The 16,679-nt window shown below is 42.4% G+C and overlaps 2 protein-coding genes across 2 annotated transcripts; one reads left to right on the forward strand and one right to left on the reverse strand.

The window, feature by feature from the left end:
- The first annotated feature begins 2,959 nt into the window (after positions 1 to 2,959).
- Positions 2,960 to 12,615, forward strand: ube2b (ubiquitin-conjugating enzyme E2B (RAD6 homolog)). Its single transcript, XM_080013236.1, has 6 exons — positions 2,960 to 3,104; positions 7,153 to 7,233; positions 9,374 to 9,399; positions 10,666 to 10,755; positions 10,927 to 11,015; positions 11,630 to 12,615. Exons 1-6 carry the CDS (start codon positions 3,061 to 3,063, stop codon positions 11,756 to 11,758), a joined length of 459 nt encoding a protein of 152 aa, XP_079869362.1. The 5' UTR covers positions 2,960 to 3,060; the 3' UTR covers positions 11,759 to 12,615.
- A 1,387-nt stretch (positions 12,616 to 14,002) lies between these two features.
- cdkn2aipnl (CDKN2A interacting protein N-terminal like) lies at positions 14,003 to 15,333 on the reverse strand. Its single transcript, XM_080013292.1, has 3 exons — positions 15,030 to 15,333; positions 14,385 to 14,490; positions 14,003 to 14,293 (listed from the first exon to the last, which is right to left on the reverse strand). Exons 1-3 carry the CDS (start codon positions 15,281 to 15,283, stop codon positions 14,285 to 14,287), a joined length of 369 nt encoding a protein of 122 aa, XP_079869418.1. The 5' UTR covers positions 15,284 to 15,333; the 3' UTR covers positions 14,003 to 14,284.
- Between the last annotated feature and the right edge of the window lie 1,346 nt (positions 15,334 to 16,679).

Here is a 16,679-nt window from a genome sequence, read left to right on the forward strand (position 1 = left end):
AAGTGGAGGTGGGATTGCATCACGGATCAGCTCTGAGTCCTTTCTTGTTTGCAGTGGTGATGGACAGGTTAACAGATTAAATCAGGCAGGAGTCTCCGTGGACTATGATGTTCAGGGATGACATTGTGATCTGTAGCTAGAGTAGGGAGCAGGTTGAGGAGAACCTGGAGAAGTGGAGGCTTGCATTAGAGAGAAGAGGAATGAAAGTCAGCAGGAGTAAGACAGAATACATGTGCCTGAATGGGAGGGAGGGCGGCCAAAAGCTGAGATGCAAGGAGTGGAGGTGGAGAAGGTGGATGAGTTGAAGTACTTGGGGTCGACCATCCAAAGCAGCGGAGAATGCGGGAGAGAGGTGAAGAAGAGAGTACAGGCAGTGTGGGGTGGGTGGAGAAGAGTGTCCAGAGTGATCTGTGACAGAAGAGTTCCAGAAAGAGTGAAGGGGAAGGTCTACAGGACGCAGTGAGACCAGCTATGTTGTACGGTTTAGAGGGGATGGCACTGACAAATGGTTTGGACACATGCGTGGGAGAGTTGAGAGTTACATTGGGAGAAGGATGCTGAGGATGGAGCTGCCAGGCAAGAGGAAAAGAGGAAAAGAGGAAGGCCAAAGAGAAGGTTTATGAATGTGATGAGGGAGGACATGCAGGCGGTTGGTGTAAGGGAGGAAGATGCGCAGAACAGAAGGTATTGAAGGCAGATGATCCGCTGTGGCGACCCCTAACAGCCGAGAAAAATAAGAGGTTCTACTTGAGATACTGGAATTGGCTCCTGTTCGGTTCCAGTACTAAGCATTAATGAAGCGCATGATGCTGTATTAGTGAGCTATTTCCAGAAGAGGGAGAGAGGGAGAGAGGGAGAGAGAGACAGAAAGTAACAGAGCAAAAGAAAGAGAGGTGGGGATTGGAAACGATAGAACAGACTGAAGGGGAGAAAGAGAGAAAACATAATGGAAGGTGGATAGAAAAAGAGAAACAGAATGAGACATGCTCAAGAGATACAAAGTGACTTCGTTAGAGAGAAAGAAAATAAATGGCCTTTTAATACATATTTGAAAAACAGCATCGGTTCTCAAAATCTGGTTTTGGTTTCTGCAAAGACCCGATGTCAAAAAAAGCAAAATAAATTCTTCATACACCACCATCAGTCCATTGGTACTTGTTAATCAGGCCACATGTTTTCTTTAACATCACACTGGGTGTCTTCCCTCGCGATGCAGCGAGGAAAGAATCTCTGATCCCCTCATCAGGGGTGCTGGAATAGAGGGGGCACCGAGATTTTGTGTCCCCCCACTTTCAGGTATTACGGTAATAGAACATTGGCGACAGTAGGGTGGGCATCCGGGGATTCCGCCCTGAATGTTTTATGAATATCCTCCGATATAAAATAGCTCCACAGGGCCAACTCTGCGCTCCCTCTCTGAAGGTACTGACAGTGCCCACATGCCTGTGATCGGTGCACCAAAACAGTGTGTTTTTATTTTAGGTGTAGGTTGTTATTTTACTCAGTTTCCTTATGGAACGAAACAAACAGCGTGCCTGATTCTCTGTCGCTCTCGAACCCCCCGGGCCCCTCTTCCTCTTGGACCATCTCTTCCTCTTGGACCATCTCTTCCCCCTTGATCCTCTCTTCCTCTTGGACCCCCCTCTTTCTTTTGGACCCCCTCTTCTTTGTGGACTCCCTCTACCTCTTTGACCCTCTCTTCCTCTATGGTCCCCTCTACCTCTCCTTTCTCCTGCCTCTTATTTGGTCCATCCCAGTTTCATTACAAGTGTCTGAAAAACTGTAAGTGTACTGTAACTTTAGACTTTTATTCCATTACATTTAAACGCAAATTTCAAGGCCTTTTACTCAACTATAATTACTTACATTACATGTGACTTTATCCTATCCCCTGTATAATATCGCTTTTTTTTATATTGTGTGTATGTTTGACGTATTTGGATTTGGATTTTAGATTTTTTTGGGGGGGGGTTATTATTATTCCTCTGGTCTTTTTCCTCTGGAATTGGAATGGAGTTAATTTGGCTGTTGTTCTTTTATTTTTTTTCAGACTCCAAATTGTTATGCTAATTGTGTGTTCAGCAATGCCCTAATCTCACATGAACAGATGTGATTCTAATTCTGGCTCTGACTTTATTTTTTTTGAAGAGTTTTGAATATTCATATCAAAATCAGGGACTGGATCAATCAAACGGCCAATCAGTGATTTATTCAGTCCATATCCTGGTTAATTATGACACAACCAATACTTTTATTTTATTTCAAATTGTAATCAGGAAAAAATAAGGGACAGGAGGCCAAGTACTTTATGGTTCATTATCAGCTCTGTAGTGTCAGGACACAATCAAGTACTTTTACTTTTTAATATTTGAAGGACATTTTAGAGCAAGTGTTATGTAGCCCTTTCATTTTTTAAGGGTAATTTCGTGTCGGGGTATTTGTGCTTCTACCTCAGTAAAAGGTCAGAGTAGGCCTACTTCTTCCACCGCTGTTACTCCCTCACATGGAATGACCTCTGCGTGTGGTGTAAACATGGACGGATATATATATTCAGGGGACAGGAAAAACTATTTTTGTCAGGGTGTTTGTATTTTTACTGAAGTAAAAACTCTTGAGTACTTCTTATTGTTGACCACTGGTAAACAATGACCAGGAGCAGACCTATCGGTTACTATTTACAAGGATAAAACGCAACGTTATTGTTACCGGTCTACATTTAAAAACCCATTGCACGTCCCCGTGGCTTTTTTAGGGTAAAGCCACGAAGGTTGTTTAAAACGGGAAGGTTGTTTGGGTTTTTTTGTTTTTTTTCATTTCTATTCTTCAAATACGTTTCTGAGGCGATCTGGCCGGCTCCCGAGGGACGTCACGACAGCAGACCGGCTCGTCAGTGACGTCACACAAGCAGCGGGCTTCCTCCCGAGTGACGTCACACCCGCAGCGCCAGTTGTTTTGAGGGGAAGAAGCGGAAGGAGAGAGGGGGAGAGAGGACTTGTTTTTAACGCGGATTATACACCGTTTATGGTCAAGGTTTAGCCTGTTCTGTTTATTTATTCAATAATGTCGACCCCGGCTAGAAGACGGCTCATGAGGGATTTTAAAAGGTACCGTTTGAGTTGTGTTTAGCCGCCGCTAGCCTGGAGCTAACACCGTTAGCCTAGCTTAGCATAGTTTAGCTGCTATCCGCTGCCGCTGCAGTGAGTTGTGTTCCTGTGAAACGTAACGTTATCATGATTTGAACATTTCAACAACCTTATGTTTTTGGGGTTGTTTTTTTTGTGATTTCACCATCAAATACGACGTGTCTGTAAAAGCTTAAAATTGTATTGTCTGTCAGCACGTCAGACATGTTTTACACGTCAGACAGTGTTTACTGTTTTTGGTTTCCAACGTGGGGTCCTTCAAGGGGGTCCCCAGATTTCGATCCTAGTTTCACGGTTAACTCCCTCACCAGAGTATGTACACTGAGTCATTACTAAGGATGACAGTCTTCTCACATTGGGCTCCCGGAGATTCGATTTGACATGAACTAGAAGCGCTGTTCTATGGGGTACAGGCTGAGGCTTTAAATCTATTTCATTGGTATGCACAGCAAGTACATTCAGTACCACAAGCCGTCATACAGTTATTATCCAGCTTGTAAATAGTGGGTGTTAACGTGGTGTGTGAAGGCAGGTGATGCACAGCCATATGTGTTAGCCTTGTGTTTACATTGACACCTTGTACTGCTGCTCTGTGCTGTGCCTGTGTGTGGGGATTGAATTGATTTGGGTGGAAAACACAAGATTTCAAGCCATGACATCATTTTAAATTCAGATGCTGACACATTAAAGGGGACCTATTATGCTCCTTTGACACGAGTTAAGTTAGGTCTTCAGAGGCCCCAAAACGTGTTTTCGAATGTTTGCTTTAAAATACCACTCGGATTATGCACTAGAGCCATTCGGAAATGTCTTTGCACCATCCTGTTCCAAAACGGGCAGTTTTCTTTGTGGGAGGAGCCACCCTCCCGAGGCCCCGAGTTCTGTGAGCCAATGGGGTTTGAGCTTGGCCTCCTGGGTTTTGTTGTATTTACTCCGGCACTTTCACTGATTTCACCTTATCGGTACATCAAAATCTGTTTCTGAACAAATTTGACGCGATAAATAAGCAATCCAGTTGCTGAATCTTCACTCATTAGATCGACAAGGCCTCATTTAAAAGTTGGATCCGACTTTTGTTGACCCCACACCGGGACTCTTGGACACAGGTATTTTTTGTTTCAGGTAAATGTCCAAATATAAAATAAAATGCATACATACATTTACAATAAAAAAAACCCCACTTTTTTATGGGTTTTGTTTGGAAAAAAACGCACAGCAGATCGCGCGCCACAGCCTACAGTCTATCTACCGCATACCTTTTTTTTTTGAAAGAAACAACAGAATAATTTTTTTAAATACTTACATTTCCATCTTCTGCAGTTTCTTCACGGACAGTTTGTATTCATTCCTCTTTCTTTTGCAAGACTTGTTTGTTGAGTTACTCTAATTCAAAGTGGCTTTAGTTCTAAAGTGTCTCAGACTGTACTGAGACACAAATCGGAATGGCTCGTTTCAGGACATAACTTCAGAATTAGAACGCTCACAAAAAACTGAGTGGGTTGTCTTATTTCACGGTGTGTGTGTGTGTGTTAGTAGACACATCAGTAGAAAAATATATGTGCACAAGCACTGAAAAGGTGGGTTTTGCATAATTCCACACTTATATAGTATTATTAGTGGTATTAACATTATTACTACTACTTGATTACCGTTGGTACTATTATCCTTATTGCTGTGATTATTAGGACTAGTGTTATTAGCGTAATACTGCATTTTATCACTACCACACTATTATCTCACAGTACTATACTACATCTGACTATCGATAGGTATACAATATGGCTACACACATTAGCAAAATGGCAGTATAACATCATTGGTATTGGCTTTGTTTTTAATTCAGTTGTTACAACCAGAATATATATTTTTACCTCTGGTATCTTTAATGAAAGCCAAAAGCATTTTTTCACTGAGATTATTTGGCAAAGCCAAACCCAGCCTGGCCGCCTTGAAATCCACTACCCACAATCTGTTCTCCTGCTCCAGATGGCAATCTGCGTGTGTTAAAAAGATGCTTAGTGATGGATAAGGCTGCCTTCCTGAGGCTAGCTGGATAAGGTGTCAGTAACTTTACTCTGCCAGGCCCCAGCTTTTAAACCATGCATACTATTAAGGGAGAGTATCCCAAAGGACATTTTTAGATGAGAAAAGTCTTGATCGATGGAGAATAGCTTGTATGATCAGAGTATCAAAGGCATGTTGGTTAACTTCTGTAAAAGCTTGATGAGTCCCGATAGGTTTAATATCACATTAAGTTCTTCATCTGTTTTGTAGTTGTGAGTTCCATTGCATTGTGATGTTTAATAGCACTTTGAGATTAAAGTTATCATAGGATTTGTTGTCTTTGAAATCTCTAATTTGTAATAACCTCTTGGTGTCAAAAACTTCTATAGATCAGTCTGTTTGGATACTGTATTCTCAGGATTTCTGTTCTGCCATCATTTGTAACACTACTTGCAAAACCCAGGGTTTAGTTTGACTATTTTGAAATCAAAATTCCTAAAGATACATCTTAAAAAAGAAACCATTAACAAAAAAAAACAAGTATTCACATTTACTATTTGTGTTGGGTCCAAATGTAATTCTAGCCAACCTGTGAAATGCAGAGGAGTTGCTAATTCCAATACCCCCCAGGGTTTAGTAAAGTTTTAGGGAGTAAATGTTCTGTGAAGCCATTTCAGAGTGTACAAAGGTAGTGGCCCAGTTAAATGCCCCATTGTTTCCTCCGGTGAAGACAGAAAACAGAATAATATAAATTAGGTTAATTGCAATGAGTCCATTTGCATCCAGGGACTTGCCAAATAAAACTAATGACAAACACGCCTAGCATGTTATATATAATGGAGATCTTATTAAATCAGATTTTATAGTAGAAATGTAGAAATGCTGGCCTGTAATCCCAAATACTAGTATATAGTCATTCTAGGCTCTGGCTTTTAATTTAAAATGTTTTTTAATACATATTTTTAAAACAGCATTGCTTCTCAAACCCTGCTTTTGGTTTCTGCAAAGACCCAATAGAAAAAATTAAGCCTCATTTCTTTCTTTGTTTTTATGACAACAACCAGTATTATCCATTTGGATTAACAAGAAGAAAACAACCCTCCCACATCAGCTGCATCTATAGCTTGGGAAATGGTAAACCTTTGTTAATAACTTTATTTGTAGCTGTCTTGCAGGGGACAGGTATTGCAGCCAGCCCTTTCAAGCATGTCTATATGACTGTTGTGCTACTTTTATGTAACCAGATGAAAACAGCTGGAATGATTTGCAGGCAATGCTTGTCTCCCGAAGTCCATTGTAGAAAGGGGACTTTGGCTCCTGCGGCTGCTGTGCTTAAAATGACCGAGTGGAGGGTACAGTAAAGCTCTGTGGATGAACGTGTCTCCGCCAGTAGTACATGTGCTGTTAAAGGACCAAGTAGAGTACCAGATATGAGTAGGCCAACTTGTTTTGCTGTCTGTGTACAATCGATGCACTAATCCTGGTAGCATGTCTATCGCCTGCTTTCTCTTTTTGATTCCGGGTGGACTTGTACCCCTTTTTTATTACAGATTCTGCTCCCTGGTCCTAAACTGAAAAGTGTCAAAATGTAAAACCAGCATTTATCTAATCAGTCACTTATCGCGAACAGTATAAACCCTTGTCTTTTGGGTGGTCTTCAACGCTGTATTTGAGCTTGGTATCAAAGCTGATAATCAATACCGACATTGGTATCGGCCTGTCCCCACGTTGGAACAATGGCTCTTCTTTAGGTGTCCGAAAATTCGTCCCGCTATCTGATTAGAACCGACCATAAAAGAAAAATAAACCTGTTTTCCCCCAAGCTATTGGGGGTATTTCTTTTGGATCTTAACGGACCCGGGACCCGAGGCATTAGAATGCAACCCAACATGGATCCCTGGTCGGGCCTTGCGTAGTGGGTTTGGGGAGACCCGCGAAGACCTCTACTCTGCTGTGGTTCCAGTGGTTGTTTGAAGTGCTCTGATTGTGCCTCCCCCCTTGCCAGGCTTCAAGAAGACCCCCCTACGGGTGTGAGTGGAGCGCCGTCAGAGAACAACATAATGCTTTGGAATGCTGTTATTTTTGGGTGAGTCTGTCTGTGTTTGCTACATGGCTGCAATGTTTATCCTCCTTAGGTTGTTTTAACTCAAGACATCATGTTAACTTCTGAGGGAACAGTGGAGGTGTGGAAATTTCTTGATTTTGAGATGCATCGCAATGCGGATGTGGACGATTCTTCAGCGATGCAGTGACAGAACATATAAATAAATATGTTCATATATTTATTATAATATAATTAGGCCTACATGGGAAAGAAAACCCGGACCTTACCATTCATTTCAAATTAATAGATTTTATAATGATTAAAATAACAGCCTGCACAAAATTTAATTATCTCCCATCATGTTCGGGAAGCTCCGGTGACGAGGGAGATCAGGTGCTGGGCCGGCCAATTGGAAGCCACGCTGCAGGACGTGCTGAGTGACGTCGACTGGGCCGTGTTTCGCTCCACCCCTGATGATGTCAGCGAGTTTATGGAAGTGGTGACGAACTTCATTGCTAAGCTAGTGGAAGATGTTGCTCCCATGGTTCCGGTGTGATACCGTGGGTTGACAAATCCATACAGGACGCACTGAAAGCGCGCACCGCTGCTTACGCTGCATCATGGCTCGTGTCGGGGAACATGGACGATTACAAAGTGGCGTCATACGAACTGAGGGCTGTGAAAATAGGCAAAGCATCGGTAGAGGGAAAGAGGGAGAGTCTCAGTTCCAGCTGTCTGTCACTGGACACATGTGGCAGGGATTACTGACTATTACGGACTACAGATACAGAGCTACCACCACGGTGAATGCTGATGCGGTTGGTTAGCAGAACAGAACCGAGTTCCCCTGCCGGAGGTGAGCGCACTGAGAAAGGTGACCACCAGAAAAGCAGCCGGTCCGGACGGCATCCCCGGACATGTTCTTAAGACCTGTGCTTCCTGCTTCCCCAGTGTTCACCATCATATTCAACCTTTCCCTGGCGCATGCCTTGGTGCCTTTATAGAAAATTGGGGATGCGATACATTGAGATGCATCGAGAATCATTGTGCTTTCAAATCATTGACAGGTGAATCGTAATCGAATCGTAATCGAATTGTGAGGGCAGTGAAGATTCACACCTCTAGGGGACAGTGGTGCTTTTGTGTTTTCGTGTTATCACTGTTTTGCCTGAACTGCTCCCTGGTTTCCCTGTTTTTCCTGATCACAACCCTGCTTTATTTGGGCTTCCAGCCATAGGGGGAGACTGAATATCAAATTAGATCCGGAGTTAGGAAAGGAAAGCAGCGAAGGAGAAATGGATATGGGATACGGAGCAGGGAAAGGGGGAGAGAAGAGGAGTGATGGAGTAGGAAGGAGGGAATTCAGAGTAGAATGGAGGGAAGTCTTATTTCAGCGGGACAGAAATATGCTGTGGCAGAACTGCCTGCCACACGCCACCCAAGTGGCGTTTTCAGGGCCCTCTGGCACAGAGACACAGAAGACGATGGGTTGTAGACACCAGTTTATTGTAGAGAGGAGTCCAGCTGGAATTTGCCAGGAGCAGATGGAACATGTGTGTGAGGATGGGGGTTTTAACCTGTTGCTCGTTAGCCCAACCACCGAGCAACAGGTTTGCAGCCACCCTGACCCAATCACCTCGATCCAGGTCAGGTATGGCTGCTCAGACCATCCCATCCCCACACCACATATGCCTTCAGCTGTCTGGAATTATCTCCCACCTCATTCAGCGTTCGTTTATTTATTCTCACATATAGAAAAAACCTATTATATCTATTATATTATAAGAAAATTCAACCAAGGGAGGTACTCACAGGTGGGTGAGCAAAAAGGAAAAAAATAGACAAGTTGGATTCAAGGAATCTACCAAACCAGAACCCCAAAACAAAACCTTGAAAGAAAAAATGAGCGTAAAGTCTCTTTTCCTGATGTTATTTGATGTTCTGTGCAGACTGGTTGACGGGCAGAGACCACCTCCTCTTCACAGAGTTGGACCAAACTGTAGCCGTTGTTGTCGAAATGGCCATTAGAATGAGAGAGTCCCCATGGGGCTTCATTAGAAGCCATGGGGATCTAATTCTGTTGGTCGACATCCTTTCTGTTTCTCTCTCCCTCCCTCTCTATTCATTTGTCTCTTGCTCTGACTCTATAATCTCTCCCTTTGTCTCTGTCTCTCCATCGCAGGCCTGTGGGGACACCATTTGAAGACGGTAAGCCCCGCCCCAGTGAACTTCTATTTGAGAAACTGTTGTCTTTGCTTGTGTTTACATTTTAGATAGATGGATGGATGGATAGATAGATACTTTATTCATCCGCAAAGGGAAATTGAAGGTCGCATAAAAACAATAGGCAGTAATAACAACAAACTTTGGAATAAAAGTATAAAAATGAAATATCCCGTGTAAAAAAAAAAAAACCCCGAAAAAAACAAAAGTGAAATATACAATTAACCTCACAATTAACCGTACACAATAAAATATGGCAGGGTAATGGAAAATAAACCTTAACATTTTAAGCAGTATAAAACTGAAAAATTAACTGTTAGAATAAATTAAAATATGGCAGGATAATGAAAAATAAACCTGACAATATTTAAAAATAAGCAGTATAGACCTGAAAAATAAACTGTTACGCAATAAAAAATGGGAGGATCATACGATAGGAAAATAAGGCTGAGATAAGAGCTAAAATAAGATGGTACTTACAGATCAGATGACGTACCTGAGGTGTAGAAGTAAGATAATATAGACTTAAGGCTTAGTCTATATTCTACTTAGTCCCGAAGTCAACAAAATCTATAAAACAAAAGAAAAATACGGAATAGACGGCTCACAAAACACACAGTGGATTTATAGTGAAATGAAAGTAGAATAAAAATCTAAAATAAAGCAACTATATATCATTATCATATCGCTACTCAAGACTAGAAATCGTCTGGGGCGTTGGTTATAGTAATATCCTGATGTAGTCAAGTGTTGTCTTTAAAGCTGCATTATAATAAAGACATGCATTTGGTTTTTTCTTTTTATCAATATCGGGGTATTCATTAAATAATATCATAGTACTTGATTTTGCCGATATCGTCCAGCCCTGTGTGCTGAACGTTGTGATAAAATGTGATGTCAGTTGGACTCTTAAACATTGGAAGTACTGTACAAGCGTCAGTGTAGTATATCTGCGCAAAGACACAGGGGACAAATTAAAATACAAGTGTGTGTGTGTGTTTGCGGTTGTACACGCTTTCCTCTTCCTCCGTCCTGTGTACCAGTGTGGAGTCAGCTTCCCAAAGTGCTGAGTCAGGGCCCCTGCTGTTTGCTGCTATTAGTCATCTCTCTCTCTCTCTCTCTCTCTCTCTCTCTCTCTCTCTCTCTCTCTCTCTCTCTCTGATTAGCCTGCAGAGCTGCCGTCTTTCCACAAAGGACTGTATTTTTAGTAACATTAATTGTATTTTTTCCCCTTCTTCTTTCTCTTCACAGGAACTTTTAAGCTTGTCATAGAGTTTTCGGAAGAATATCCAAACAAGCCTCCTACAGTCCGGTTTGTCTCCAGAATGTTTCACCCAAATGGTACACACACACACACACACATGCACGCACGCACGCACACACACACACCTTTTGTATTATATTTGGACTCTCGGACTTGATATGTCTTCTGTGAAACACTGCCTTTGCTTCCGTTTGATCTGTGTCACGCACATCCTCTCACCTTCCTCGTGTCATCTCTCCCTTCCCCAGTTTACGCAGATGGGAGTATATGCTTAGACATCCTTCAGAACCGTTGGAGCCCCACCTACGATGTTTCATCTATACTCACCTCCATCCAGGTCGGTCGGCCACTCCCCAAAAACGCAGCACCCAATCCAAATAAATGCGGGGTCAATGACACAGTTAAGGCTTGCAATGAATTTCTTAATCTCCGGGCCGATCTTCTTGTAAATATAACGGATAGCAATATAATGAAAGTAGACATACATGTACACATATTTTTGCACACACTCCAAGAAACAACACAATTAAGAAACAAACTCTTCAGGGGTTTATGGAAAATACTTTATTATTTTATTTTTTATTTTTATGAAAATCTCCGTTGTTTAAAGGAGCAGACGTCTGAATGGTGTGTGGTTATCTTCCAACATAGGATTGCTGTTAGCATTGTTATATTATACCAGCTTATCTAGAAGTACTACCGTCAAATATTATTGCCACACACAGCTGCCAAATATGATTTTTTATGATTTATGATTATTCTAGCATAACTGCATCCTGACCATATTGGGCTCACTACTTAGCGCCACGTTTACTTCTGTCTATAAATGTATCAATTAAATAATAATAATAATAACAGCGCTTAAAAAAAGTACTTGAAAGCCCTTGAATTACAATGTCGCGATGCACCGTGAGGAGTACAGTAAACGGTGTCTTGGTACTTCTTCCGCAGTCATTGCTGGACGAGCCCAACCCCAACAGCCCCGCCAACAGCCAGGCGGCGCAGCTGTACCAGGAGAACAAGAGGGAGTATGAGAAGAGGGTGTCTGCCATCGTGGAGCAGAGCTGGGTAGACATCTAGACACAGAGCCCGCCCCTCCTCTCCCACTAAACTGCCCCCCACCCCCATCACCCCCTCCTCCGTCATCGTCCCAGTACCGATTTTTTGATTTGGCCTCTGCAAAAAATAAAAAAAGACGTCATTTCTAAAGACATTTGGAAACGCTGCCGCCGCAAAACGAAGATCAAAGCAATCTGAAGGAAACTGACTTTGCTCGCCAACTGGTTTTTAGGAATGAAATTGCGTGGAGGAGGGGTGGATCTTGTTTGTTTCATCTTTTAATCTTTTTTTTTTTTTTTTTTTTTTTTTTTATTGCATGATGTGAAATAAGTTATTACATAATTTGTAATATATCTTTTTTTTTTTTGTTGTTTGGTTGAATTGATAACGTTAGGTTTTTTTTACAGGTAGTCTGTTGGTACTGAGGAATTCCGATGTAGCGAAAGATGATGGGTCCTCCCTTGGTTATCTCAATGTGTTTTCTTTCATTAGATTGTTTTCTTTTACTCTTCATTTCATTGGATTCCAGGGTGGTTGAGTCAAGGGCATGAAGTGAAGGAAAACTCAGCCAAATTGAAGAGAACACTTCCGAGTCGAAGGGCCAGATTTATTTCTCAAATCGTTGAGCGAAATGGAATTTGAGACTAACAAAGTGACGATCGAAAAAGACCTTCCTCTCTACCCGAACAGTCCCTGTTAACACCTGACCACGTTTTTCTAAAAGACAGTTAAGTCATATTGTGACTAGTGATATATTTAACCCTAAAAGGAGAAGGTATATGCTATACAGTTTTGTGGATTTACTTATTCAAACAAAAAAAATAATGTATACTTATAACAATATGCTGTATAAACAGAATAAAAAGTCATTTTTCAAACTTTGTGACTGGTTTTAATGCTTTTCTATCTTGAACCTTAACTATGATTGAAAAATGCATGAGCATGTGGGTGGCAGTAGTGTTATATCTGATGTCCAGCCTGATGTCCTTGTTGAGTGTGCCTTTAAGGAGACATGACATAAGTTGAGCTCGTAACCTTACTGAGGCCAGAATTCAAAAGGTGGAGAGGGTCTTCCAAAGGTTTGAACGATATTATTGGGAGTCCTCTGAGGGAGCCTGGGAACCAGACGAATCTGCGAGCTCATGTTTCATTTGCGCTGGCAGACACGTCTGGCCACCCTCTCATTCAAACAGATCGGGCCGATCACAACTGTTTATCTAATACGGGGCAGGTTTTAAACGATGGTGATGAAGAGGTGCGCCGTTGAGGCGTTTTGGTTAACAACCGAGATGGCTGCCGCTGATGTAGAACGGTCTCTTGAATCAGCTATCGCGGCAGTACTAAACACTGGACGGTCTATTCTCTCTAAAAAAAAAAACCCAAAACTTTTCTTGACAAGAAGGATTTGTTTGCTGTACTTCCCGACAGGATTTGGTAAAAGTTGAATCGACCAACTCACTCGCTCAGCGCGACGTCACACGTTTCATTGCTTTGATTGGTTGTAGGTCTATCCGCAGACATTTTGGACAGCGCCTGTTGGTAACACCCCTTGTAATCCAAAATGAACAGATTCCAGAGTGATACGCATTTGTGCGTTGGCCTGGCAATGTCAGGCTACTTCTCAGGCCTAATAATTGTAAAACTGACAAGGACGTTTGACGGACCTGCAGACTCCCTGATGTAACAACAGACTTTTGATTGACATTGATTTTCAACTCTTCACAAGCCAGATGTGAACCAGAGTTTTGTCATGGTCACCAGTGTTGCCTTCAAGTCTCTTTGCCTTTGTTGTGCTAAAATGGTTCTTTACTTTTCTGTGTTGATTTGATAATGTAACTTTATATGGATTGTAAGTTGTAACAAAAGTATAAGAACGCCGTCTCGAATATAATGATTACCATCTCTGGTTGTGCTTTCGCTTAAAATGAAAACGCTCTGAAGTTGGCCTAGTGTGCCGCGCACCTTTCAACCAAGGCTTTTACAACATGACGTCATGGCGGATGATTGGTGGGAGAAACTTGATCGAAACGAAGGATAAATCTTCTGCATCTCCGACGGAACACATGACAACAGATTTGAAGATACCTTGACCCACAAGACGTGGCTGGGCCAAAAACGAATTGAATTTTAAGAATCTTACAAATGGCTTGTATAAAGAAGGCTGTTCCTAAAAATAACAATATATATATACACACATTCTGGAACCCACTAGAATCCTTAAAGTTGGAAACTTTGGGAGGAGTCACGAATAAATGAGACACTTGGTGGCAAACCATGAATGAACCTTTATTCACCTGAACAAGGGGCAGTGCTCCACAGTCCTGACAAACTACAAAAACGATTTTAAAAACCCCACTAAAATACTTTAAAAAAAAGTTTTAAAGTACGCAGACTTTGAAACAGACACCAAACAGGTTGAATACTTAAAAAGTGTCACGCGCCTTAACGTGAAGATGACAATTAACCAAGTTATTTGGTCTTCATTCTCTCATTGGTGAGTCACTCATCGTACAAAAGGTGTGAGCGAAGTCTTATGGCCTGGCTCGGTCATCGCCCCTGCAGCACAAAAAAGTTAAAGTATTAGTAATTATTGATGCATGTGTGGAGATATTTGTGAGGAAAACGTTGGGGATAGCTTCAGATTTACCTGCTGTTTCTTCATAATCTCATCTCTTGTCTTGAACACCGGGGCATCCTCCACCACGATGCCTTCGGCCATTTCTTGTACCTTTTGTAACAGCTCTGTGCTGTACCTGGCGAATGAATACACGTGTGGAAGAACAGAAAGTGTTGAACACCAAAAACAATTGTTGTTAAAAGGGGGACCTATTATGCCCCTTTCACGCAAGTCAATAGAGGTCTCCCATAGAGGTCCCCAAAACATGTTTTTCAAGTTTTTTTTGTTGAAAATACCACTCGGATTATACGTTCTACTTTGTTTTGGGTTTTTTTTTTTTAAACACACAGCAGAATTGTTTTTTAAACGCTTACATTATCATCATCTGCCGTTTCTCCACAGACGGTTATCAATTCATCTTTCTTTTGAAAAGATTTGATTGTTGAGTCACTCGGATGGGCCGGTTCTAATTCTACTGAAGCCCAACGTGACGTAGGGGTTGGCAGTAAACGTGAACCGGTTGTTTCCTGATGTTTCGGGGGGGGGGGGGACATGTTTCCTGAAATAGACCGCTCACGGTTGCCGTCACCTCTATGTTTACGAGTCTGAAGGCGATAACTGCAGATGAACGTGTGCTAAGAAGCGGCCGAACGTCCCGGCGCGGTGCGTACCTACCGGCAGCCCAGGAAGACGTGGTTTGCCCACACCATGGAGAGGGCCAGCAGATGGTCGTGCAGCTCCGGCTCCGGCTCCCGCCCCTGGTACTCAGAGATGTTCCGCAGGATGAACTCTCTCCTCGCGTCCCACTGCTTGTCGCTCTCCGAGGTGCCACGGTACGTCTCCACCCGGTCCGCTGACGCCCGGTTCTGCTGAAGGAACTCCCGAACGTCCGTGTCCACCGTGTCCACCGTGTCCACCGTGTCCACCATGCTCCCTCTGCTCCCTCTGCTCGCCTCGCCGGGTGAGACGGGAGAGCGACTTCCTGTTTACGCATTTGGACCGGAAGCTCCTTTTTCAGCCGCTGTCGCCACACTGCCGCCCTGTGTTTCGGAGGGATTCAACGCGTGAAACGCTATGAAAATGGGATTATTTACATTTTACATTTACATTTTACATTTAGTCATTTAGCAGACGCTTTTATCCAAAGCGACTTACAAGGGAGAAAAATATTCAAGCTACATTGCGACAGAGATTAGTGTAGCAACAACATTAGTGTAACAATAAATACTGCTGAGTAGTGCTAAGTAATTGTAGGTTAGGAGAGGAGGTACTCACTGAAGAGCTGGGTCCTCAAGTGCTTCTTAAAGACAGAGAGGGAGGTCCCTGCTCTAGTCATTTTTGGCAGCTCGTTCCACCAACGTGGAACTACAAATGAGAATAGCCTGGATTGCCGTGGCTGTACGGCCGGCAGAGCCAGGCGACGCTCATTTGACGAGCGCAGCATCCGGGGGGCAACATGTGCTCTTACAAGAATTCAGAAGTGACCGTTTTAAAATAGTAGAAAATCCGTCTCAAGTCGCTTTGTTAAAATATTCCGTATTTGAGTTTAATAATTATTTTTTCGGATCATTTTACGATTGGCTCATGACTTTCAAAGCACAGCTGATATTATAACTTCTGGCTGATTTACGGTCTGGCCTTCATTTTGAATGTGGCTGTCATTTGGCCCATTAATTAACTGATGGATTTTATTTTAAAATTATAATTCATAGAAATAGAAAGTTCCTCATTCTCTTTATGTCATCTGTCGTAGCTTCAACATCTTTATAAAGCATCTTCTGTGTTTGATTGCTTTATTTAAAGCCGTATTCTGCAAGATTCTTTTGCCAAAAGCAATTGTGAATCTGATAAAGCAGCATAGCAGCTAGTTGTGGTCAATGTGTGTGGGTATGATGAAGATTAAAAAAAAATACCCAGCACATCCGTCTTGTTCCCCCCATGGGAATGTCAACGTGCCACTTATCCTGTTTGACCTTTGAGATAAAATGAAATCAGGCAAAATAAGATAATTCTGTTGATCCCTAAGGAAATGGTTACCATAGCAGAAATAAATACAGCAAAAACAAGATTTTATTGATCCAGCAGGATGGGGGTGGGGGGTCATGCTGGCGCTGTCAATGTGGCAAGTGACTGCTATTGATGCATATAACATTCAAATAAAAGTGAACATGCAGGTTTTATTTGAATGAACATGTGCGATTTCATGCTACTTTGTATTTGCGTCGCTCATATTTCAGCTCTCGCTGCCGCCTCATTACCTCCTATTTTGCGACGCAGCAGTGAATGTAAACAGTGTAACTCTACCCCCGGGTGCTGGCGGCGGCG

This window comes from Zeus faber (genome assembly GCF_960531495.2).
Source record: "Zeus faber genome assembly, chromosome: 14".
In the NCBI taxonomy this organism is placed as follows: Eukaryota; Metazoa; Chordata; class Actinopteri; order Zeiformes; family Zeidae; genus Zeus; species Zeus faber.

Coding starts and splice junctions, on each gene's coding strand:
- ube2b (XM_080013236.1), top strand. CDS start 3,061: ATGTCGACCCCGGCTAGAAGACGGCTCATGAGGGATTTTAAAAG. Junction 10,756..10,926: donor CAGAATGTTTCACCCAAATG/GTACACACACAC, acceptor TCCCTTCCCCAG/TTTACGCAGATGGGAGTATA. Junction 11,016..11,629: donor CTATACTCACCTCCATCCAG/GTCGGTCGGCCA, acceptor CTTCTTCCGCAG/TCATTGCTGGACGAGCCCAA.
- cdkn2aipnl (XM_080013292.1), bottom strand. CDS start 15,283: ATGGTGGACACGGTGGACACGGTGGACACGGTGGACACGGACGTTCGG. Junction 14,491..15,029: donor CACGTCTTCCTGGGCTGCCG/GTAGGTACGCAC, acceptor TTCATTCGCCAG/GTACAGCACAGAGCTGTTAC.